The 23085-nt window shown below is 37.0% G+C and overlaps 3 protein-coding genes across 4 annotated transcripts; 1 reads left to right on the top strand and 2 right to left on the bottom strand.

Annotated features, from left to right (window-relative positions):
• Window positions 1–1755: 1755 nt before the first annotated feature.
• On the top strand, window positions 1756–8046 carry LOC110778478 (probable polygalacturonase At1g80170). Its single transcript, XM_021983028.2, has 10 exons — window positions 1756–1880; window positions 2416–2707; window positions 4191–4319; window positions 4413–4583; window positions 4682–4702; window positions 4864–5071; window positions 6428–6509; window positions 6606–6714; window positions 6917–7033; window positions 7378–8046. The coding sequence occupies exons 2-10, from the start codon at window positions 2489–2491 to the stop codon at window positions 7654–7656; spliced, it is 1335 nt and encodes a 444-aa protein (XP_021838720.2). The 5' UTR covers window positions 1756–1880; window positions 2416–2488; the 3' UTR covers window positions 7657–8046.
• A 607-nt stretch (window positions 8047–8653) lies between these two features.
• LOC110778476 (peptide deformylase 1A, chloroplastic/mitochondrial) lies at window positions 8654–11816 on the bottom strand. The gene is made up of 4 exons (XM_021983027.2): window positions 11274–11816; window positions 10130–10219; window positions 9936–10003; window positions 8654–9042 (listed from the first exon to the last, which is right to left on the bottom strand). The coding sequence occupies exons 1-4, from the start codon at window positions 11709–11711 to the stop codon at window positions 8802–8804; spliced, it is 837 nt and encodes a 278-aa protein (XP_021838719.1). The 5' UTR covers window positions 11712–11816; the 3' UTR covers window positions 8654–8801.
• Window positions 11817–13142: 1326 nt separating this feature from the next.
• LOC110778475 (uncharacterized) lies at window positions 13143–18604 on the bottom strand. Of its 2 annotated transcripts, none has more exons than XM_021983026.2 (8): window positions 18374–18604; window positions 17075–17526; window positions 16887–16963; window positions 16632–16766; window positions 14179–14233; window positions 13995–14082; window positions 13681–13779; window positions 13143–13594 (listed from the first exon to the last, which is right to left on the bottom strand). In XM_021983026.2, exons 2-8 carry the CDS (start codon window positions 17458–17460, stop codon window positions 13505–13507), a joined length of 930 nt encoding a protein of 309 aa, XP_021838718.1. In that variant the 5' UTR covers window positions 17461–17526; window positions 18374–18604; the 3' UTR covers window positions 13143–13504. The 2 variants fall into 2 exon arrangements, with proteins under 2 accessions (XP_021838718.1, XP_021838717.1); XM_021983025.2 differs by having other exon boundaries at window positions 17075–17491; window positions 18374–18551.
• Window positions 18605–23085: the final 4481 nt, after the last annotated feature.

Here is a 23085-nt window from a genome sequence, read left to right as displayed (position 1 = left end):
TTTGGCGGGAAAAAATCGCACCAGGAAATGACACGTGTCATTCTTGGTGTCTCTTTTAGTATATAGTAATAGATTATGATATATTTTATTTTAGCTTCCACAAAAGGCCTTAAATAATTGGTTTTTTTTATGTATTTTTTCTTTTTTACCATCATTTTTAGAAAAATAAATAAATAAATAAATAAAGGTCTACAATTGGTCCAAACCGGTCCGGTCCGGGTTTGGATTGATTTTTTCCAGTCCGATCCAGGCCTGGTTTAAGCATAATCGTCCAGTCTTCGGGTCTTGAATTATCAAAATTTTGGCTTTTGGTCCGTTCCGGGTTTGGACCGATGAACACCCTTAGATATGAGTATATGAAAGACTCTTATTCTGGGATCAAATTCAAGGACACACGATTTAATCTTCTATGTAAGGATATTTAGTTCAAATATTGTGATTATCAAATACTCTTGGTCATTGGTAGATAACCCAAATTGCCGTAACAATCTACTCGTAGTTATCAAATACTCTTTGATAATTGGGAAATTTGGTATAAGCACGTCAAGACCAATCTATTGAAGTATTCAATATCTGTATTAATATTGTATAAACACATCAAGACCGATTGCACATAACATTCAAATAAAAGAACAATAATAGCATAATAAACTGATAAAAAAGGCGAGAAGCAAAAGAAAATAAAGACAAAATAAACCAAATTAGATCCCGCTAAGGAAAAGTAGTAAAAGACAAAAGTAAAGTAATTGTCGCTTTTGCCGGCTCTTGCGCATGTTGAACTCGCTCTCAATCAACCTTGTTGGTGTAATAGTAGTTGATGAAGCTGGTGACTTCTTGTTATTGACTGCCCTAGTTTTTCCGTGTCACATAAAATTTGAGCAACATCATTCATCTCTGCTAATACCAGTTCTTGGAACCAGATTTCTCATGTCACATAAACTTTTCGCAGCGCATATTTCATCTTTTCTAATACCAGTACTTGGAATCGGATTTCTCATGTCACATAAAATTTTCGCAGCACATATTTCATCTGCGCTAATACCAGTTCTAGGAACCAGATTTCTCATGTCACATAAATTTTTCGCAGCACATATTTCATCTGCGCTAATACTAGTTCTTGGATCCAGATTTCTCATGTCACATAAACTTTTCGCAGCCGCACATATTTCATCTGCGCTAATACTAGTTCTTGGATCCAGATTTCTCATGTCACATAAACTTTTCGCAGCACATATTTCATCTGCGCTAATATTTTGGTGATGAGAACCATTAGAATTCTTCTTATCCGGCTCCATTTGGTGAAACATACACAATCTACAAAACAAAAACAAAGGAAGAATAATATGAGACGTACATGTACCTCATGTCCTCACCTCATATTTATAACATCAAAAATTTCCTACTTCTATTATATATCGAAATCAAAAAAAAAAATACTAGGTGCGTTTTTCAGTTAAAAGAATTATATTCAGTGTAAAACTTCTTTTATAAATCAAAGTTGATACTAGTGAAATTTCGATTTGGATTAGGACTTGTAACTTTGTTTAGAGAAAGTAATTCTTATTGGCTGTAATTTTTGTTATACTTTTTTTACAATAACGTTTTTGTTTTTTCGTAAATGTTATAAATTTTCGTAAATGTAATAACACAAATTTATTTCTTATATTCGCACGAATCGTGTGCATACAAGATTAGTAAACATTAACGGAAGAGTCTAATAATAACGATTTTAACAAGGCTTCTTTCGCATGAGAAATTTCCTGTGTTATTGTCGGCTTCCGTTTGGGTAAAAAACATCTCCTAAATTAGAAGGGGAAGAAAAAGAAAAAGAAAAAGAAAAACGAAGAACAAAAACAGTGGTACGTAGTACAGATTACGGACAGGGCCGGTTCTGACTGTTTATGGGCCCGGGGCGAAAATTAGACAGAGGCCCTTAGTACATTCATGTCCGACAAAATTTTTAAATTTAGGTGGGATAAAGTAAAAATGTACCGGTTAATTTAGTACTCGTAGCTCATAATTTATAAGTTGATATCATCAATCTAGCTAACACTTGCTTGCATCTAAAAAACTAATCTAACAAAACAAAAATAATAGTTCGATCAACATGGAAAATGACCCACTTTAAGGTAAATACGAAGTACATGTAATTGGAATCTCGGTTAGAAAAATAAAAAAAAGCAAGGAATCCAAAGCAAAATGACAGTGTTCAAATAAATGGGCCTTGGCGGACTCGATCACGCATCGTGTTACACCAAAACTCTTCTAAAACCAACTGTGCTACCACTCATCAGTATTACAATTTAGCTTTCTTAATATTATATAACTCATTTTCCGATTTCGGGGCCCCTTCTCCCACGGGGCCCTGGGCGGTTGCCCCTCAAAACAACCCCCAGGGCCGGGCCTGATTACGGAGTATATTGTTAGCTAGATTCAACATGATTTAATAACTTTTTCGTGCTCCAATATATAATTTCCCAATTAGCAAATGGGATTTCATACTCGTATTTATTCTAGAGGTACTACTAATATATTTCTGGTTAGTACAATTGTAATCTTGCATTTTACTAGTTCAGTGGAATTTGAGTCTTCTTTAATTCAGCTCCCACGATCTGGGTTTTCAAGAAATAGAAGAGGAAGAGTAGAGCGTGTTCTTCGTGTTACTGCATATGGTGCTGTTGGTGATGGTGTTCATGATGATACTGAGGTAAAATTATTCATACCCTTTTACTTTATTTTTTAGAAAATTGTGATTTTTTTTTGTTTTTTTCGTCGATTATTTTGTTGCTATGAACAAATGTTGGTTGCTTTTGTTGTGAGAATGCATGATATAATATCAATGTTGAGTTTTGATTATGTTTGATTGGGAAATGGGAAACCCTTTTTGCCAACACTGTGCTCAACTATTAGGAGAAATTTTTGGGTGGATGGGGATAGTGGGGATTGTAAAAGAAGTAGAAAGAGCTCAAAGGTGACTTGGATGGTGGGAGTAACTAAGAGTGATATGAAGAAAATGAGTTTGTATGAGCATTTAGCAGTGGATAGAAGCTAATGAAGGAAGAAGATCTTTGTGGATGAACCCAGGGAGATAGTCAGATTTTTTTTTTTTTTTTTTTGGTGTACCACCTGATTCAACCTTAGAGCTAATCCGGATTTGGGACGAGTTCTGAGTGGATAGGTTCCAATCCCCTCCTAATTGTTGTTGCGGGGGATCGAACACGGGGTCCTCCCTACCAAGTTCAGCCTCAATCACCGCTGAACCGACAGACAATTGGTAGGGAGATAGTCAGATGACTCGGCTAAATTCTTGGTTCATGCAGCCGATCCCATCCTTTTGTGAATAAGGCTTTGGTTTTGTTGTTGTTAGGGGGAATGAATGATGATTGAGAGTAAATTGTTAGCTTGAAGAAGTTTTAGGTAAGTTTATAAAGCAAAAGACTCCATTAAATTGAATGGTGACTCCAGTTTTAGGTAAGTTTACTTCTAATTGATGGACTATTGTAATCATGTTACTCGTATTTTTTGTTTACCGAAGATTGTGGGGGTGAGAAGATGCCCAAGAGATGGAGATCCTTGAAATATGATTTAAGGTAATTTTTTTCTAGTAAAACATTTGAGGGACTTAATTAGTGAAGAGAATCTATGAAGAAAATCAAATACTTGGGGGCAGAGATTCGTTACCAGTTCATCATAACATTTACAGAGATGCAACATTTAAGACCAACTTACAATGGACCTTGTTCCATAAAGATTAAAGAGCCATAATGATCATAATCTGGTGTTTTGCGGTTGTTAGATGTAGAAAAATCCTCTTGTTAGCGTTCTCCTTTTGTTCTACAGCGTGTGACTAAAGTGTATGCTGTATCTTTTCCAGAAGATGTGGAAATAACCCGAGTTATGACTCATAAGCTACTACTTGTTAGTGCATTTTGTAGATTATGATTTCACCTTATTGTGGTGGGATCAGGAATTCAGGATTAAACAATTGAAAACTTCCCTTGTCAACATAGTCAAATTAGCTGGTATTACTCTATGGATGCACCATACATCAGCACATTTGTGAGGCGTTAACGATAAATGAAATCTGCTTTTACATCAACCTAAAATATTTGAGCAGTTGGGCATATTTTTCCTTATCAGTATCATCCGTTGGCCTTATGGATGGTTTGTAATGCCTCATTTCTCTGCAGGCGTTCAGAAATGCATGGAAAGTGGCATGTTCTTCATCTCATCGATCAACGATCATCATTCCAGAGGGATTGAATTATTTGGTACAGCCAATTGATTTTGCTGGGTGTCATGCTGAAGTGACTCTAAGGGTATGTTGCAATGCCAATTTTTGTTTTACTTTTTTCAATTAGAGTGTGAAAACAGAATTTTTTTGACACATTTACACTTGTGTCTTTCAACAGATTCTTGGAGCAATTACTGCTCCTAAAGATCCTAAATTATGGCTTGGTTTGAACCCTCGAAAATGGCTTTATTTTCATAGTGTAAAGCGCCTAACTCTAGAAGGTGGGGGCACAATCAACGGAATGGGTGAGACATGGTGGGCTCTGTCCTGCAAGACCAATAAATCAATGGTATGCTGTTCTTATATCCATGAGGTTATTCTTAACCTTTTGATAATGACACATCTAATTATCTTTGTATCTGTCTTTTCTCCTGTTGATTCTCGCAGCCTTGCCATCATGCTCCCACGGTAAGTTCTGCTACTTGCTCAAGCCATACGTTTATACTTCACTTTTGACACTCCTTGAATCATAAACAGTTTAACTTGTACTTGTACTTTATGGATCTTATAAACTACTTTTTAAGATACTGCCTTTGCAAGCTTAGATTGCCTAAACAATCATGCTGCAGGCTGTTACATTTCACAGGTGCAAGAAATTGAAGGTTAGAAATATCAGTATCATTGACAGTCAACAAACGCACCTGTCCTTTACCAATTGCCGTAGAGTTGTGGTTTCCAATGTCACACTAACAGCGCCAGCGGAAAGCCCAAATACTGATGGAATCCACATTAGTGCCTCTTCTGATGTTCAAGTCATTGATAGTAATATTAGAACTGGTTAGTTACTTTCCAACTGGTGGTTTTACTGCTACTAAAATTTTCTGTGATATATTGAATAGCTCCACTTTGTCATTTGTATGTCCACATGAATACTTGTCTGGCTAAAGTAAGTAAATACTGAGTATATGTTTCTTGGTTTTTTCAATTATTATGATGGGGTAGCTAAGTATTGAGCTCCTGTAGTTATTCAAATGGAGTACAGCTGTTGACATTAGGGTCAGCAAACATGCATGAACCAAGATCTCATGATATAAACATGTAAAGAAGCATATCTTGTAGTTCTCACTTCTCACAACATTAGTTAAAATTGCATTCTGTAACTGAATAAGATTTCCCTGCCTTCTTATCCACACTTCAAAGGAGTCGTTTTGTTTACACGAACATAGCTCTGTTGGAGTTTTGGACATCAAATGGGAACTAAAAGAACAGGGAGGGGGATAAAAAGAGAAAACCATTACTTTCCACGTTCTCAGAAGTTGTAATTGCTTTGACCAATTAATTCCCTCCGTTCCTAAATATGTGTCACTTATGAAGGTTTGCGCGGTAGTTAATAAAAATGAGAAGTGTGTAAGAAAAACAATGATTGAGAGTGTTTTTTTGGGAAAGAATAAAGTAGATAATTGTTTATTGATAAAGTACAAATAAAAGTGGATTCGAGGATTGAAAAGTGTAGAATGTGTAAGAAAAATTAACCATGATTTATGGAAAAGTGAGAAAAATGTATGGAAAAGTGGGAAAAGTGTAGGTTCAAAAATGGAAAGTGGACACATATAAGGATTAAGGGAACACCACTTTAGGAAAAGTGACACATATTTAGGAACAGAGGGAGTAACACTTATAGTTTTAATGTAGAAAACTTAAAGGACTGTCACAAAATGTTGGATTTCTGATCTAGCTGACAGTCTGACACCACCACTCTCCTGCCTGCGACCAACATGCCTCTAGCATTACATCGTTAATTCATCGAGATTTTCTTGGGCCCACTGTCTGAATTATAGGTATATTATTTGACGCTCTTTCAGGATCCTGAGGTGGTTTGGTGTTAGGCTCCTGCAACTGCTGACATGCTGGGTTTATTGTTTGATACGCCTGCATCATTTTCTGGTTTAAACCGTAATTGTGAGGCATCCTTGTTACATAAAGTAATAAATTCTGAGTCTATGGTCGTATGAATAGGACCTTAGATGACTAATTTATGCAAAAAAGAGTGTCCTTTGAGAGTGAGTTTTGAAAGAGCGCATTGCAAAACATACATCGTGGCATTAAAAATTTGTGACTGTGTGTTATTACCAGACTCCATTCGGCGTCTTTCTGAATTCTTTATTTCTGAAAAAGGTTTACAAACTTGTGCAGGTGATGATTGTATTTCTATTGTTAGCAATTCCTCAAGAGTTGTAATCACAGGTCTTTTTTGTGGCCCTGGCCATGGCATAAGGTACATACAGTACTCATTCTTGCTAGTTGCTACATTTTTCTGATCAGTGTCTATTCTATCTCGAGAATTTGGCTCATTCTTTGAATTTTCCACTAGTATTGGAAGCTTGGGAAAATCTAATGAATGGGCAGCGGTGCAGGATGTAATGGTTGATGGGGCATACCTATCTAACACTCAGAATGGTGTAAGAATCAAAACCTGGCAGGTAATGGCCTATGTGATATAGTTTTCAGCTTCCTCGAACACTAAATCAACAATGATAACAATAATAATAATAATAATTGAGGGGAAAATATACAAAAAAAAAAATTAGCTACTGCTCGGAGTAGGTGACCAAATAATCAATGTATTTCACAAAACAACCCGTGAAGATCCTGCCACTGAAATGAGGATGTTATCTGCGACAGGGAGGTGCCGGGTATGTGTCAAGGATTACGTTCCAAAACGTGTGGATGGAAAATGTCTCTAACCCGATTATAATTGATCAATACTACTGTGACGCTCCAAAGCCATGTGAAAATCAGGTATTACATTCACTGCTTGAGATTTAGCAAAGTTTTGTTCCCTAATTTAAGTGACAGCTTTTTGTCAGGAAACAAAGTTTTTTGAAGTAGTATTCTGTTCCAATACATGCTCAAACTCTTCGTATCTTTTCTTTGTTTGTATAGTGCATATTATGAGTTACAGTCAGTCAGTTGGTAACTTGGTATATTGAGATTTGAGAATGAAAAATTGCATGAACAATCTTTTCTTGCTTTTCCTGTTATGTCAAAATTCTCAACATTATGTTTGCATAAAAATTTACACACAATAGTACATGTAGTTTTTGACTTGAATAATTGGTGTATTTAACTTCATCTACTTGCAGACATCAGCAGTACATGTTGGTCAAATATCATTTGTGGGCATCAAGGGAACTTCAGCATCTGAGGAAGCAGTAAAATTTTCTTGCAGTGATAGCAGTCCTTGCCATGGGTTATATTTGGAGGACATCCAGCTCATAAGTTACACAGGAATCACAGAATCATTTTGTTGGCAAGCGCAAGGTTCAAGTTCTGGGATTGTGTATCCTCCCCCATGCTTTACAACCAACAAAAGCACGATCAAGCAAAAACCATCTTCCGACTCCCTTCATTATTCAAGTTGACCCTGGAAAATCATCTGCTTAGTCCCCGTTTAGTTCACCTTATTTCTCCTTATCTGATATGAACTTATTTTTTCTCATCTGATCTGATCCAAGGTGAACTAAACAAGGCCTTATAGCAAGAAGAGGAATATGAAATAAGGTGAACTAAACAGGGCCTTATAGCAAGAAGAGGAATATGATACTGAATGCGATGGCTACTTCTGCAATGTCACGAGCTTTATCCTCTGAGAGGACATTGCAGAGTGCTTGTCAGAATGAAGAAGCTTGAAAAGTTTGAGGGATGTGTTATTGTAGTTACCTTGTGTGAATATATGTCTGAACATAGTATTCATTTATTTATGTATGAAATAAAACATTGAGATGCATTTTAAAGAAGCTGTATTGCCTATATGTGACTGCAAGTGATTTTCTGTCTTCTGATATAGTTGATTGAATATATGAACTCCAAAAGAAAATTCCCAGCATTTTTTTGCCAGAACTTTATGTTTTGCATTTGCTTTCTTCTCTTAAAGAATTTTCTGGCTTTGACAAAGCACGCGATAGAAGTCAACAATGGTGCACATAATGGAAATGGGAGCGAAGAAACGCCAGTTTCATACAATGATACAATAAGGAGATGTTAAGCCTGTAAATCAATAATTTTGCTTAAAATCAATCAATTCAAATAAAAGAATTTCTCATAAGTTTGCCGGCCATGCAAAGAAAACAATTCCTCGTAAATTTCAACGTTCGTGAACGCATAACAGCCTACAGGAGAATTTCCCTGCATCAAAGGAAGTCATTACAGATTTTAGAAGAGGTAGATTGTAAACCAACAAACCATAATAATCATTCAAACTGATGTTACCCTGCCAAAAGAGATAGTAGATGTAATATCATGGGAATAAATGGTTATGTTGACTTATTTTGACATATTTCAGACAAAATAAGTTTAGTTAAGATCAGATAAGTTCAGATAATATAAGTTCAGGCAAAATAAGTCGAATAGAACGGAGTCTAAATATAAAATGTAACATGTACTCGTAATCAATATGAAAATAATCAACATGAGTATTGGTTCCCCTAGAAAATTCTGAACCTAATTTCACCAAAATTCTTGGTGATAAAATCCTCCATTTGGCTAGGCTAATCTTTCAAGATGAAAACTAGCGTGCCCCAAGCTTCGGACAGCCAACTGCAAGAGGTAAATCTAAGTTTTCAACAGTTCTGAATGTCTTTGGTGCCATCCTGTCCACATAAAGAGTACCCTCCAAATGGTCACACTCGTGCTGAAGAATACGGGCCTGCCATCCTGAAGCGTCCACTTTTACGGGCTGCCCATATCGATCCAATCCTTTGACTTCGACATCAAGGCTTCTCTCCACAACCGCTCTATATCCATCAACACTGTTAAAATTATTGAAGTTTTTAGAATCAGCATAATACTGTATCTCGAGTTTTGGTAGCACCATTTAGCAGGAAAAAACTATATCAAATTCAAAAACCAAAGTTGCTACGCCACGGAACAATTATGGGCAGCATGCTTTCTTTCAACTTATGCTACATCTGAAGACATAAATGTCCCGTCACAGGTATTGCCATTTGACAAAAGATATATTCCTTCTGTTCCTTAATGTTCTTCCCATTTGGAATCTTGTCACTATTCACAATTGAAGATAATCTTTTGAATTACTACCATTATATAAGAAAAAATATAGTTATGTGGGGTCTTGTTTGATTAATCTCAATGAGTACTTTAACAATATTAACGATGCAAAATGTGCATTGGCAAATGTGTCAAAGTGAAATTGGGAGAACATTTAGGAACAAAGGGAGTATTCTTCAGGCAAACAGGTTTCACTGTGCCTGAAAAATGCAGGGAATTTGACACTACCCTGGAATATGTACCTACACTTCAGAAATAAGAAAGAAATTTGAGTCCTCCATTCTTCTTTCATCCTCCCTCAAAAATTTTCATGAAGGAAAATATAGCGTACGAGACATTATTCTGCTGACCAATAAGTAACTGGAGCAATTACGAAAACAAGGTAATGGTGCTAGATTTTCCTCCCAAAACCCTAATATTGCAAAGGAAGTCAACTAATTATTTGCGTATGCATAAATTGAGTATCTTTGCAATGAAAAACAGCTCCTATGCCATTGCCACCACATATAGCACATATAGTCAAATAAAGGAGTTGCAAGATGTGAGTATGTGACAGAGCATTTGGCGGAAATGATCCTAGTCTATTGCGACAAATGCTTATACTAAAAATAAAAATTAAGGTAATGACTCATACCTCAGGCAGCCTTCAAAGAAAAGCGCCGTTTTGTTGCTCTTCTTTTTCAATACTGGATTCACGATAACCTGCCTCAAATCTAAGAGCTTGTCAATATATGGAGAAAACTTTGCATTTGGTGGAATTTAGAAGGAAGAGAAACCAAAAGGGAAAACCCTTCATCCGTTTTGAATTTTCTTTGACGTCAATCATACCAGAAGATCAAAAGGGCGTCTATCTTGTGCTTTGATTTCCTCTTTTGGCGCATAACTGATGAACTCTTTTGTATCTTCCAACACAATAATCTACACAAAGATGAAAAGGTATTAGAGGCAATCAGGAAATTCAGGATGTGAATTCAGATTTTCAGACAAGAAACATATTTTTGTTCAAACTCCATAGTGGCAAAATCAAAATCAGTCAACTCTCTCAGGTCAAAACTGATGTTGATTTCACTATTCTTGTCTCAAAACCGAAATAAATTAGTAAGTCTTTTACCCTTGAATTCTCTAGCATATCATTTTTCGTCGAACTCGTGCAATTTGGAAGGCCAAAATTTATTTCCCGAGTGAAGAAACACAGAAATGACAAAAAATTTATGATTTCATCAACAAATCTTTATGCTTAGTAGTAAATTCCCCATGCACTTTGATCAGCTTAATCAATCATACCATTAATTCCTCAACAAACATCTATCCAAAAATCACCACTCTTCAAAATTCAACTTAACTGAGAACTTGAACAAACCATCACTATCCTCAAATGTCAACATAAATTCAATATCTTACATAAGTGCATACACTTATATAGTTATACCATGTCCAATTGCCCCCATTGTAGAAAAAAACTATACTCCTATATTCTTTGACTTCCACATTTTATGTCAAATGAAGCTTACCATTTCTCATATAAATCTTATCAAACTTTGATTTAAGATTAAAGTGTAATCATCAAAAACTCAAATATTCAAGTTCGAACAAAGTGTAACTTCTACTTACTCCTATGATCCTATCACATTCTTCTAATTTAGCACCTCCAGAAAACTTCAAGCATCATTAACAAAAAATATTGAAGAATTCAGATGTACAATCAAAAACTAGTGCAAACATTACAACACCATCCATATTCAACAAGAATTTGTGCAGTCCAAATGTACGCAAATTTATCCTAACGAGCTAAAACTAGTGTAACATTGTTTCCAAAATATCAAAATAACACACAATTATCAAGCAATCATTACCCTTTGCCATTCCCAAATCCCAATACAACAAACAAACCAAAAATATTGAGCAAACCTACATAAATATCACAACCAAACAATCCAAATAAAATGAAAAAGTTCCAAGTAAAAGAAGCAACCTTTAAAGGGATACCAATCTGGGGAGCAGCAAGTCCAACTCCAGGGGCCATCCTCATAACCCCAATCATATCATCAATTATCTTTTGGATCTTTTCCGACCCGATATCTTTAGGGTCAACTTCTCGGGCAGCTTCATGGAGAACCGGGTCACCCGCTTTAACCAAGTCGGGCAACTGCTTCTGCCGCTTATTGTTACCAAGACCCAGTAACCAACCTGCCCGGGTTATTGATGTGGAGGGTGGAGAAGAAGGGTTGAGGGTTTTTGTGCTGAGGAAAAAACGGGTGGTTTTAAGCGGGTTTGGGGAAATGGGTAATTGGTTAAATGTGGGAATTTGTGATAATTGGAGGCGGAGAAAAGGAGTGATGAGGGATTTAGTGTTGGGGTTGATGGAGGAGAGAGAAAGGAGGCGGTTGGAGAAGCGGGGAATTGCCTCCATTGTTGTGGACCTTGTGGTTATGGCTGCCTTACTGAAGAAGCTCACAAGAAATTGAAGAATCTGTTTCAAAATCTATTTTTATGCGAGTAAAGAATTTCTAATTGGAAATGGCACAAGCACCCCCCACTCTATGTCAAAAGTTGCTTGTGTTCAAACGGTGCGAATGACTTGTATTAGAACAGATTAATTTAATACTCGTATTAATTTGTGTTATTGCCATATTGGTAAACAATACGCTAATATGGATGTAACTGAGTCGATATGTTCGCTAACACTTCGCGAACAAGCTCGGTCAAAACTTGGTTAAAGCTCGTTTATATAAACGAGTTTGAACAAAAATTATAGGCTCGATAAGTAAACAAGTCAAGCTCGAACAACACCACGTTCAGCTTGTTAATGTTCATGAGCACTCGTTTATAGCTCATTAATTACTCGTTTATAAACTAATTTATAAGCCCGTTTATAACTCGCTCAAATTCGGGAAAAAAATTAATGAAATAAAATATGACCCTTAAATGTCAAAAAATGTATAAAACGGAAGCGAATCGGTAAAATATCTCATAGAATATTCCAGTCATACATATATTTTGTAAAGTTTCTCCTTGATTATGTGATTTAAATCAATTTGATAATATCTCAAAGCTCGTTTATTAAGCTCGAATAAAGCGCGTTTAGCTCGAGCCGAGCTCGAGACGTCCTAATGATTAGCGAACAAAGCTCGAATAACAAATTGCAAAGCTCGGTTAAGCTCGAGATAAGCTTGAACGGTGAAAATCCTTATCAAGCTTAGCTCGGACAAGGTAAAACTCGGACCGGCTCGACTCGTTTGCAGCCATTTACGCTATTAATTCGTACCAATAAGTGCCTCTTGCATTTTTGGTACTGGCATACTCTCCGTTGTTAATTAAACAAGTTGTATTAGATGACTTGTGTCCAATTTGGTCACAAGCCACACAACCCAGTTAGGTGGGGACGGGGTGAAAATTCATACTTGATCCTAATTCTAATAAATGAAAATCAGAATAAAAACACCTTTATGGTTAAATGAGAGAAAAAAGGACTCTTGAAGAGTTGAATATGAGCGTTGTTAATGGCGGGAGTCATGACTCTTCACACGGAGAACTCCATCCTATTTATTGACATTTCGGCACTCCGAGAAAGAATCGAAAGTGCGGTGGCGAAGGGATGCAAAAAAAGTTATTGAAATGGATAAATTGGTGGTCATCAACTCGATAAACCGGATTTGAAAGCAAAATTTTTACCAACCAATGCTATTCAGCTCAACTCGCATAGCAAGCCACCAATGCCTTAGCTTTTTCTACTACATGATCACATGGTCACCTACCAAGCTACCATCATATTGTAAGCTGCCCTGAAAATGTCTACTACATCAACTTGATGGTTGTGCCAAGCTATCTCACTAGCAAGAAGGAAACTTATAAATTCACAAATTCTATACTCAATAACAAATATGTTGCATTCTTTATGGACAACATCGAATCACAAAACTCTAAATACTATTCTACATTACTACAATACTACAGAGTAGTAGAGTACTACATGATTTTCACTTTTTTTTTCCTAGATAACATTTGCAGGAACTTCTGTTACATTCTGCAGAGGAAAGAAAACTACAAATATAGCCTTGTATAGAGCACAAAATGCCATTCGGAGAAAACCATTTTGGAACTCTCGGCTATACAAGTTCCGTCCACGAGCAAATTTGATCTTCCATAAGATGTACCCTCTATTGATGATTACCTTAATGAAGCTTGCTCATGAATAGCACTTCTTCATGATTGTTCTTGGACAAAAGTTCGCAAACAACCATTTATCACACGAGGAGCTGAACCATCACAAAACCGTTTTGCAAGATCCACAGCCTTCAAAATCAGAAAATGAAGTTTTTTTTTTGGTAAGGATTGTCCATTTGAATTCGACGTGTTCCAAGAAGTCAAAAATAAAATACCTCATTGATAACAATTTGATGTCTTGTTCCAACTGCACAGATTTCGGACATTGCTAAATGAAGAATTGAGAACTCCAAAATTCTTCCGGCTGGCTCATTCTAGTGATTGAGTGTTCAACATGACATCAGGTTGCAAGACACAGTTTCAAATAAACAATCATTTGTTTTTTCATGGGTGCAAATAAACAATCATGTCTTTGCACTATTTTTATTAAAAAAAAATGCAAGGCTTGAAATGTAACAGAAAAACATGCGATATTTCGTAGTACTGACTCTACAAATCATACTAGAGAGATTAGGAATAGATTGCGGACCTTCCAATTTGTTGGTGCTACTCTGTCAATCACGAGGATATGATTATCCCATTTATCCACCACTGCACCTAAAAGTTTCTTCGTGAATCTGTAGTGAGAGAGAAGGCCTTGACAACTTGTAATAGCATAAAATGAAAGCATAATATCAAACTTAAACTATAATCTGGTGAAATAGGATACTTGCCTCAGAAGCAGTTTGCTATATACCAACTTCAAAGGAGCTGACAGAACTTCTGCTTCTGTAATAAAAGCAGATATCATCTGGTAAATACAAATTTCTAGAACTGAAACAAAAAAATGAGAGGGATGATATGTGAATAGAACACATGGAGATTATAAAACTCAAACAATTTACTGATACATGAATGACGCAATTCCCCGGATCATATGCTCTGTTCTGTTCGACTTATTTTGACTTATTTCAGACGAAATAAGTTCAGATAAATTCAGATAATATAAGTTCGGAAAAAATAAGCTTTTTTTCAGACACTTTCACACACAAATAAGTTTATTTCAGACAAGATAAGTTTTTTTTCAGATAAAATAAGTTAAGATAAGTTAAGTTCAGTTCAGATAAGTTCAACCAAAATAAGTCCAATAGAACGGAGCCTAAGAAATAAAGAAAGAAAGTAAAAAAACTTAAAAAGGGTATTCAATCATTGATTCATTTCAGTCAATGACATAAATCAACTCTAATCTGAATTAATTGCTTCGTAATGATCCAATTCCAAATAGTGGAAACTTCATGGTAAAGGGTGACTATCATACAGATATCAGCACACAGTAAAGCTAGTAACCAGGCCATGGACATGCCATAACAAGGCAAACTTAGTAAGACTAAAATAAAATAAAAATATTGAACAGAAGGTTCTTCGGTAACAACACAACCTCCTAGGATGTCTAGGGTCCATTTACACCACATACACTACATATGATAAATATAATCCCGCGAAACCTGCTACAAAAGCTGTAACTAGCACCCAAGAGCATTCACCAGGGGTTGGAGGCCAATCTCAACAGGAATTAAGGAAATGGTGACTTTATAAAATGGGTATGGGTCACACCCATTGGAGAGGAGAAGAATTATCAACTTTAATCCTAAGAGGACTATAGGAGGTTAAATCCCAAAACCAATTGGTCATGGGAGGAGTAGCTCCTCGAGCTTATAAATTGTTATTACTATTGTCTGTCATCTTTTCCAATGTAGGACAACTTGCAAAAAAACAAGTTCACGTGGGCTCTCAACATGCAATGATCAATTGTCTACATGCTATCCGCTAGGTAAGGGGTTCGATCCCAAAAAGCAACCTCTTTATGTAAATAAGGGTAAGAGTGTAAGACTACATACATTTGGACTTTCCCAAGACCCTGCGCAAAATAGCGGGAGCCTTGCGCACTGGATACACCCTTTAGAGTCTCAACACCCCCTCTCACATTTGAGTTGTCCTTAAATATTTTAGCATATTGTGGTTTTTTTCATCGCTCCACAGCAGGAAATTAAAGACCCAGAGTTTTAGTGACACAACCTGACTTTAATACCATGTTGACTTTATAAAATAGGTATGTGCCGGATCCATCGAGGAGGGGGAGAGTTATCCACTTTAAGCCTAAAAGGGGATTCTATCTCAAAACCAAGTGGCAAAGGGAGGAGTAGCTCCTCAAACTAGTATACGAAGTAAGTTGGTTATTAGCTTTCCTCTTCTCCAGTGTGAGTTCTCTCTAACTCATACGGGGTCTATACATAAATCTTCCTTGATATGCCAATAGCCTGTAAGAGCATTACATTAGTGAAACTAAATCTAAATCTAAGCAAAGGCCACAAATTGTGCCCGGATGACCCTTTCTGACATCACTGGAAGATCTAGGGAATAAAGTTCCCAACTAACCGACATCAAGTGCCAGTACAAGCTGGAGAAGCCAAAATAATCTCAGAGAGGGTGGACCCATTGTTACCCTTCGTCAAACCATTCGAAAGGCTAACGGAAAATCTTGTAAAAGAAATAAACTAGATTGAAAGATACTTGGCTTTCAAGCAGTCTCCTAGAATCGTCAGAGATCTACATTGGTCATCCATAAATGGCCTCTGGCAAAGTGGCACTAATGGCGATTAATTAAAAAAATTGACCATTATTGAAGGAAAACTTCATGAGGTTGCCCAATATAGATGATTAATCCAAAACCACTTGATATTGGCTAGTGGCCATAAGCCATGACATTTGAAGCTCCTTTCGCAAAACATTGGAAAATATTGGAAAGCTAAAGAAAGGGTCCTTGACTTTTATGCGAGACTTGGTGGCAATGTTGTCAATCTGAACTAGAAATGAAATCGCAGAAAATATTGCTTCAGTAAAACCAATAGTGGCTCATCACTCTCTCTCTCTCCCTCCCCCTCCCCCTCACCTTCTTGTAACTTCATTACGGGGTATATGATAGATTGTTGTAGCTTCATCACAAGTATATAGGTGGGTTATTGTAACTTCATACGAGTATATATGAAGTGCTTGAATCTTGTAGCCAATTTCCATTATAGATGTGCTACTGACTAAACAGGAAACAAAAGTTCACACAGGAGGAGAGACTAAAATATACTTCGTATTTTGTAGAGGTGCAAAACAAAAGAAAAGACACGAAATTTACCAAAAGCTGATTCTTCTTCAAGTTCACTGAGAAGTTGATCAGCTTCCTCAACAGTGGAGGTGATAACAGGGGGGCCACCAAACCTCGTGTGATCATATCGAAGTAAGGAGCTCTTGTCAAAGATATACTCAGATTCTGATTTGCAGTGACAAAATAGTTAATGAAAATACACAGTTTTGCTCCAACTATCAAAAAGGAAAAAGGTTGCATTCTGAAAATGAGAGCGAGAATATTCAAGAAACAAACAGGACTTACCTCTAGGGGAATTCATTCGCTTCTCAAACAAACGAACTGGATTATGCCCATCTAAACATGAAGCATATACAATCGACCTGCCCATTTTCATTTTCAAAACAAATCAGATACATTCCATAAACCTAAAAAAAACTATGTAAAACCAAAATCATGGCTAAAAATGAAGCAAAAGCTTAAAATTACTGTACAAGGCAAGCTCCCGGGCAGCTCTCGGACTGCAAAACCTTCCATTTTTATCCATTCTAGGCAATGTATACGTGTCATCATCTTTACCACTCGCCAATGATGAGGGGGCCGTATCAATTTCCTTTAGGGCGACCGGTCCAGCCCCAGCACCAGACACAAAAGGCTGGCTTTTAATTTCTCTTTTCAACCACGGTTTCGGGATCTTAGGTTGCCAACTGTTGCTACCTGCACTGCTGCTACTAGAACTAAAACTAGAACTAAAGCAAGAAAGGGAAGTTTGTTGACGAGGCCACAAAGATATTGAAGGATGATGATTAAGAGTAGACTGCAACTTTGAGCAATTTAAACTACTACTGCAATGACTCAATACCAAGGGTCCTCCCTCCATCTTTTGCTTCTAAATGAGGATACAGCAAAACCTGTGGTGATTTGTTCCGGTTAGAAGCAGTTTAACCTATCATAAAACATAGATTGTCTTCACATTTTGTATAAACAATAGTAGTTTGCAAACTTGGAAGGTTTGCTCATTTCAAAATTCGAGCAGACACAATTATCCACCCCCCATCAAAATAGTTAGGTCAATAACTGCAATTTGAGGTTTTGTATCCTCTAGAGTTCTAAAACAACTCCATAAGGTAGAGTTTGAGCAATATCAACCATTGAATGAAAAATCAATGCCCCATATATCATCTTTTCAAAATCTCCCCCAATTTTTCTCATCAATATCCATCCCCTGATTTCCCCTTCCCACTAATACGAGCCATTGATTTTGAAATGTATAGTTTAGATACAACTCTACCTTGTTAAAACTCTGGAGGATCCCGACTCGCAATTTGAGCGATACAGGGGCAGGGGTTTCCATTATACACCCAGGTGTACTATGTTTGCGGAGTTATATCTCCATATGTAATTCATTAACAATGACCGTGAATTCTACAGAGTTTAACAAGGAAACTGGGGTTTCAAATTAAAGAAACAAATGAATTTCTAGCCATTAAATCATGCAATTGAGTCAATTATTATGCTACAACAGTAACCAATTTTCATTTCCCCAACAATTTTTCTAAAGAATCAAAACTCCATCCCACCCCACCCAACCCTTCAAAATAAATGAACTCAATTTATGAATTGTGGTTTTCTTTTTTCTGCTGCAATTTTCTACTTGGGGAAAGAAACAGATAACAGGGGAACAATTACAAAGAAAATAGAAGTTAATTTTGTCAAATGGAAATTCAAGATAACAACCAAAAGCTAAGCAATGCACAAAGAGAGAGAGAGCGAGAGAGAGGCGCATTGCTGACCAGGGTTAACGAGGAAGTGGTGGAGTCTGGTGGTGGAAGTGGGCCAGTCGCCGGCGTCAGAGACGGTGGACTTGTGGCAGTGGAGGTGACCAGAGTAGAGGAGTGAATCAGCAAAGGAGGAGGAAGAAGAGGAGTTATGTGTCTTATCGGTTATCATCAACAAAAGCCGCACTCTCTGGGTTAAAATATCCAAACCAACAAACATAATTCATTTCATAATTACCCCGTAATGCCGTAACTAATACGGTTAATCGGTTATGTTGTTTTATGCTTGTGAGTGGCTCGAGTTTGATACGCATAGGCGCATAGCTGATTGTTTAAATGTTGGCCTGTATAATTGGACTGATTGTTTAAATATTCATTTTTACTCATAATGTATGTCACTTTTTTTTTTTTTTTAGAACTCTATTTACTTATATTGCTCAATAAACAAAATACAAGCTAAACAGCAAAAGACACAAAAAAAAAAAAAGGGGGACGAAAGAATTAGGAAAGACCGCCAATCTAGGATTGCTCCTCTTGCTAAGACCCCAAAACCAACTATAACTCCTGCCCAACATTCCTGAGCTTTTTATACAAGAAGCATCTACTATAAACAACCAATTGAATCTCTCTAAACACCTGATTCAAATCTCCCGTAACACCTTGAAATCGTCGTTGGTTCCTCTCCCTCCACACAAAGTAGACAGAAGTGAGCAAAGTCATCCTATAAATCTGGTGTTTGGCAAGATTTCCAGCAGCATGAGCAGTCACAAATTCAATCTCTAAAGACCACGACTCTGCCTGCTTAATGTACCCAACCCAACTCAAAACCTTAGTCCAAAGCTCAGAAGACCAAGAACACGAAAAAAAACAAATGTTCAATGTCTTCTTGTTCCCTGCTACATAAACAACACAAAGTATCACATTGAATACCAATCTATCGCAAGTAGTAAGCCTCAGTAATACCGCCAACCAACCAATAAATAGACATTTAGGGGGGCAAGGGTTATTACAAATCAGCTTTTTCCAAGAAACCTTCTCAAAATTTCCTCTTAATAAATTGTAAGTTTTCCTGGTCGAGAAGTATGCAAGATCAAAAACACTGAGATTTGCAGGCCCAATATTCATGATGAATTTCGAGGCTCCAATAATTTTCCTAACCACCCAAGATGCCTGATTTGGAGTTTGAACCTGCAAAGCATTTCTGTCCTTCACATAATAGCAGTGAATCCATCGTATCCACATCTTATCCTTTTTGTTATGCAAATTCCATAATAACTTGCACAAACAAGACTTATTCCAATCCACGAGATCAATGATATTCCACCCCCAGCAACCTTGGGGAGACATAATCTTTCCCAAGCAACTAGAGCCCTTTTCGTGACACCAGCAGAACCAGACCAAAGGAAGCATCTGCAAGCCATTTGAATAATGTGAAGCACTTTCTTTGGAATGAGGAACACCTGACTCCAATAAGTCTGAACATTTAAAAGCACTGCTCTAATCAGCTGCAATCTGCCCGCATAACTGAGCAATTTTGCAGTCCAAGAATTGATACGTTGAAGAACTTTAAGGATCAGAGGCTGACATTGCATAACAGATAACTTCTTAGTAGATAAAGGGACTCCCAAGTATTTGAAAGGGAAATCACCCCTCACAAACTGGAATTCCTCCAGAATACCATGCTGCACATCAGGACATACACCACCAAAGTAAATCGAGCTTTTGTTCAGGTTAGCCTTCAAACCAGAAGTAGTAGAAAACAACTGGAAAGCCTTATAAAGCTCTCTCACAGAATTTGCATCACCCCTTGAGAACAATAACAGATCATCAGCGAAGCAAACATGAGTGATGTTAAGCTTCTTGCATCTAGGATGATACTGAAATAGAGCATCATCTTTCAGAGATGAGAGACATCTATTTAAATAATCCATACAGATGACAAACAAATAAGGAGAAATCGGATCTCCCTGTCTGAGCCCTTTTTTTTGCTTTCATAGGCTCCGTGACTTCACCATTGACATTAAACATATAAGACACAGTGCACAAACACTCCATAATCCAATCAACAAACTTGTGTGGAAACCCAAGAAAAAAAATCAAATATCTGACAAAAGGCCACTCGACTGAATCATAAGCCTTCTAGAGATCGATCTTGATCATACATCGAGGAGTAATGTGTTTTCTATTGTACCCCTTAACCAATTCATGACTGAGGATAATGTTATCTGAAATAACCCTACTCTTTACAAATGCTGACTGACTCCCATCTATAAGACTAGGCAAAATATTCTGCAATTTGTTAGCTAGTACTTTGGAAATAATTTTATAAAGGATGGTACAACAAGCAATGGGTCGAAAATCTCTCACACGCACAACATTCTCAATTTATGGAATAAGTGTAACCAAAGTACCGTTTACCTGAGCTGGCATTTGATAGCAGTTAAAGAAGTCCTGAACAGCCACAACAATGCTATTTCCAGTGATGTTCCACGTACTTTGGTAGAACTGAGCAGTAAAACCATCAATCCCGGGAGCTTTACTCTTGTCCATCCCAAAGATAGCGTGTTTAACCTCCAAGCTTGTAACAGGAGCACACAAGGAAAGCTGATGTTGAGCCTAGAGCAAAGGCCCCTTCTCAACAATGGTTATGTCAACCATAGGAATGCTTTGGGCAGCAGTACCCATAAGCTTCCTATAGAAATCCACTATCTCCTCCTTAATTGAGCCCTGCAGACACACTCGGCTACCATCATCCTTCAATAACACCTTTATGGCATTCATACTTCTTCTCTCCTTAATAAAAGCATGAAAGTATTTAGTGTTGGAGTCACCTAGCTGAATCCAGTCCACTCTTGACTTTTGTTGCCAGATTTTCTCTTCTATCAAGCTCCATTTCTCCAAATTTTCCAAGTCCGACTTCTCTTCAGAAATCATTGAAATTATCAAGCTGCAAATTATATTGAGTCTGCTTTAATTTTTCTCTCAAAGTCTCAGCTCGTTGAGTAACACCCTTGAAATGTTTGACATTAAGTTGCCTCAAATCAGGCTTTAAGTGCTTCAACTTAAACCAAATGTCTAAAAGAGGGTGCTTATGTTGTTTAATTCTCCATTGTGCATCAACAAGCTCATAAAATTCATTCACCTCAGTAAAGACATTGAGAAACTTGAACAAAGTATGCCTCTGCACCTGACTGTTCTCGAAATTGATTAGAATAGGGCAATGGTCAGACACATTCCTGTCCAAGACTTCAGCAGTTACCATATGAAACTTATCTAACCAAAGTTGATTAGCCAAGCATCTATCCATTCTGGACACTATTCTGTTAGAACCATACTGATTATTACACCACGTATAATATGCACCAACAGTATGTACTTGGAACAACTTATTACTCTGAGTGCACATTTCAAAGTCCCTGACCTCACTGGCAATAACAACATCTCCATTCAATCTATCATCTGTAAGCAAAACCGAATTAAAATCACCACTAACAAGTAACGGCCCAACGCACTGTTGAGCCATTTTAGAAAGGAAATCCCACAAAGATTTTCTTAATTCTTGGCTATTACAACCATAAACAGCAACAATAAACAAAGTAACATCATTGCCTATGATTTCCGCTTTAACACATAATGCTTGATCACAACTATCAATAAAATGAACATTCACCACCCTAGGATTCCAACCAAACCAAATCCTACCATTACTAGCATACTGATAGTTATGAAAAACACTCCATTTAGGGATCATTTTAGCCTTTATTTTCTCAAACTTACTAAGCTTAACTCTTGTCTCTAGAAATGCACACATATCAACTTTATTCTTCAACAAAAATGCTTTATTTTGTTTATGGGGTTTATTACACCCTCTGGCATTCCAAGTAATAAACCTCACGGTGGACCAGAGAGGAGAAGGTCCTCGCCCTGAACTTGTTTTCCAGTTAGCACCATATCATCAGAACCTCCAGTTACCTCAATAGGCAGAGATGCAAAAGTATTTCCGACAATTACAGGAGTACCATTCTTCTGTTGCTGTACCGGCCTTGAAGCAGATCTCCGTGCCACCGTTGCCCAAGTCTCAGTAGCTTTTTCAGTTGCAGTAACAAGAACAGGATCAGCAACAAGAACAGGATCAGCCTGCTGCCCACCAACAACAGGTGTGTTCTTAGCTAATGTTTGTCACTTTTACGCATGACAATACATAACTTTGATCATTAATATCTTTTTTTTTCTTTTTAAGCAAAAATTAATATTTTAAAAATACACATGAAGACTAATCTAACAAGATCTCACATGACTATGTTTCGGATTCGGGGCGAATTTTGAGTGGATAGGTTCCAGTCCCCTTCCAATTGTTGTTGCGGGGGATCGAACACGGGTCCTCCCTACCAAGTTCAGCCTCAATCACCACTTAACCAACAGTCAATTGGCGACAAAGTATAATATGTGAATAGTGTAGAAATCACAAACGTTGCGAGTATTAAAAATCGAAAGAAGTATGATATTTTTTTTCTTATAATATCAGTATGGCAATAATTATACCGATTAACGTATAATTTTGGCGTACAGATTTTTTTTTTTTTAAAGTGCATTAAAAACTTATTTGCAACTCCACTGGTTGCATTGCATATATCATTACCCTAAAAAATCATAGACAATAAGTCAATAATCAGCATCCACTTGATTGTTAACCTATCATGTAGTAATGGTTCTCTTCTTTTAATGAT

This window comes from Spinacia oleracea, chromosome 4, assembly GCF_020520425.1.
Source record: "Spinacia oleracea cultivar Varoflay chromosome 4, BTI_SOV_V1, whole genome shotgun sequence".
Taxonomy (NCBI): Eukaryota; Viridiplantae; Streptophyta; class Magnoliopsida; order Caryophyllales; family Amaranthaceae; genus Spinacia; species Spinacia oleracea.
Note: the sequence above shows the minus strand (reverse complement) of the source record. Positions and strands in the feature narration are given on the sequence as shown.

What these genes read in the sequence shown, in the direction of transcription:
- LOC110778476 (XM_021983027.2), bottom strand. Translation starts at nt 11,711, where the DNA reads ATGGAGGCAATTCCCCGCTTCTCCAACCGCCTCCTTTCTCTCTCCTCC. An exon ending in AGATTGGTATCCCTTTAAAG is followed by an intron (nt 10,220 to 11,273) that starts GTTGCTTCTTTT and finishes ATCTTTGTGTAG; the next exon opens with ATTATTGTGTTGGAAGATAC. An exon ending in GACGCCCTTTTGATCTTCTG is followed by an intron (nt 10,004 to 10,129) that starts GTATGATTGACG and finishes GATTTGAGGCAG; the next exon opens with GTTATCGTGAATCCAGTATT.
- LOC110778478 (XM_021983028.2), top strand. Translation starts at nt 2,489, where the DNA reads ATGGGATTTCATACTCGTATTTATTCTAGAGGTACTACTAATATATTT. An exon ending in GTGTTCATGATGATACTGAG is followed by an intron (nt 2,708 to 4,190) that starts GTAAAATTATTC and finishes ATTTCTCTGCAG; the next exon opens with GCGTTCAGAAATGCATGGAA. An exon ending in GGCCCTGGCCATGGCATAAG is followed by an intron (nt 6,510 to 6,605) that starts GTACATACAGTA and finishes ATTTTCCACTAG; the next exon opens with TATTGGAAGCTTGGGAAAAT.
- LOC110778475 (XM_021983026.2), bottom strand. Translation starts at nt 17,460, where the DNA reads ATGGAGGGAGGACCCTTGGTATTGAGTCATTGCAGTAGTAGTTTAAAT. An exon ending in TATAGCAAACTGCTTCTGAG is followed by an intron (nt 14,083 to 14,178) that starts GCAAGTATCCTA and finishes CTCTCACTACAG; the next exon opens with ATTCACGAAGAAACTTTTAG. An exon ending in ATCAAATTGTTATCAATGAG is followed by an intron (nt 13,595 to 13,680) that starts GTATTTTATTTT and finishes CTGATTTTGAAG; the next exon opens with GCTGTGGATCTTGCAAAACG.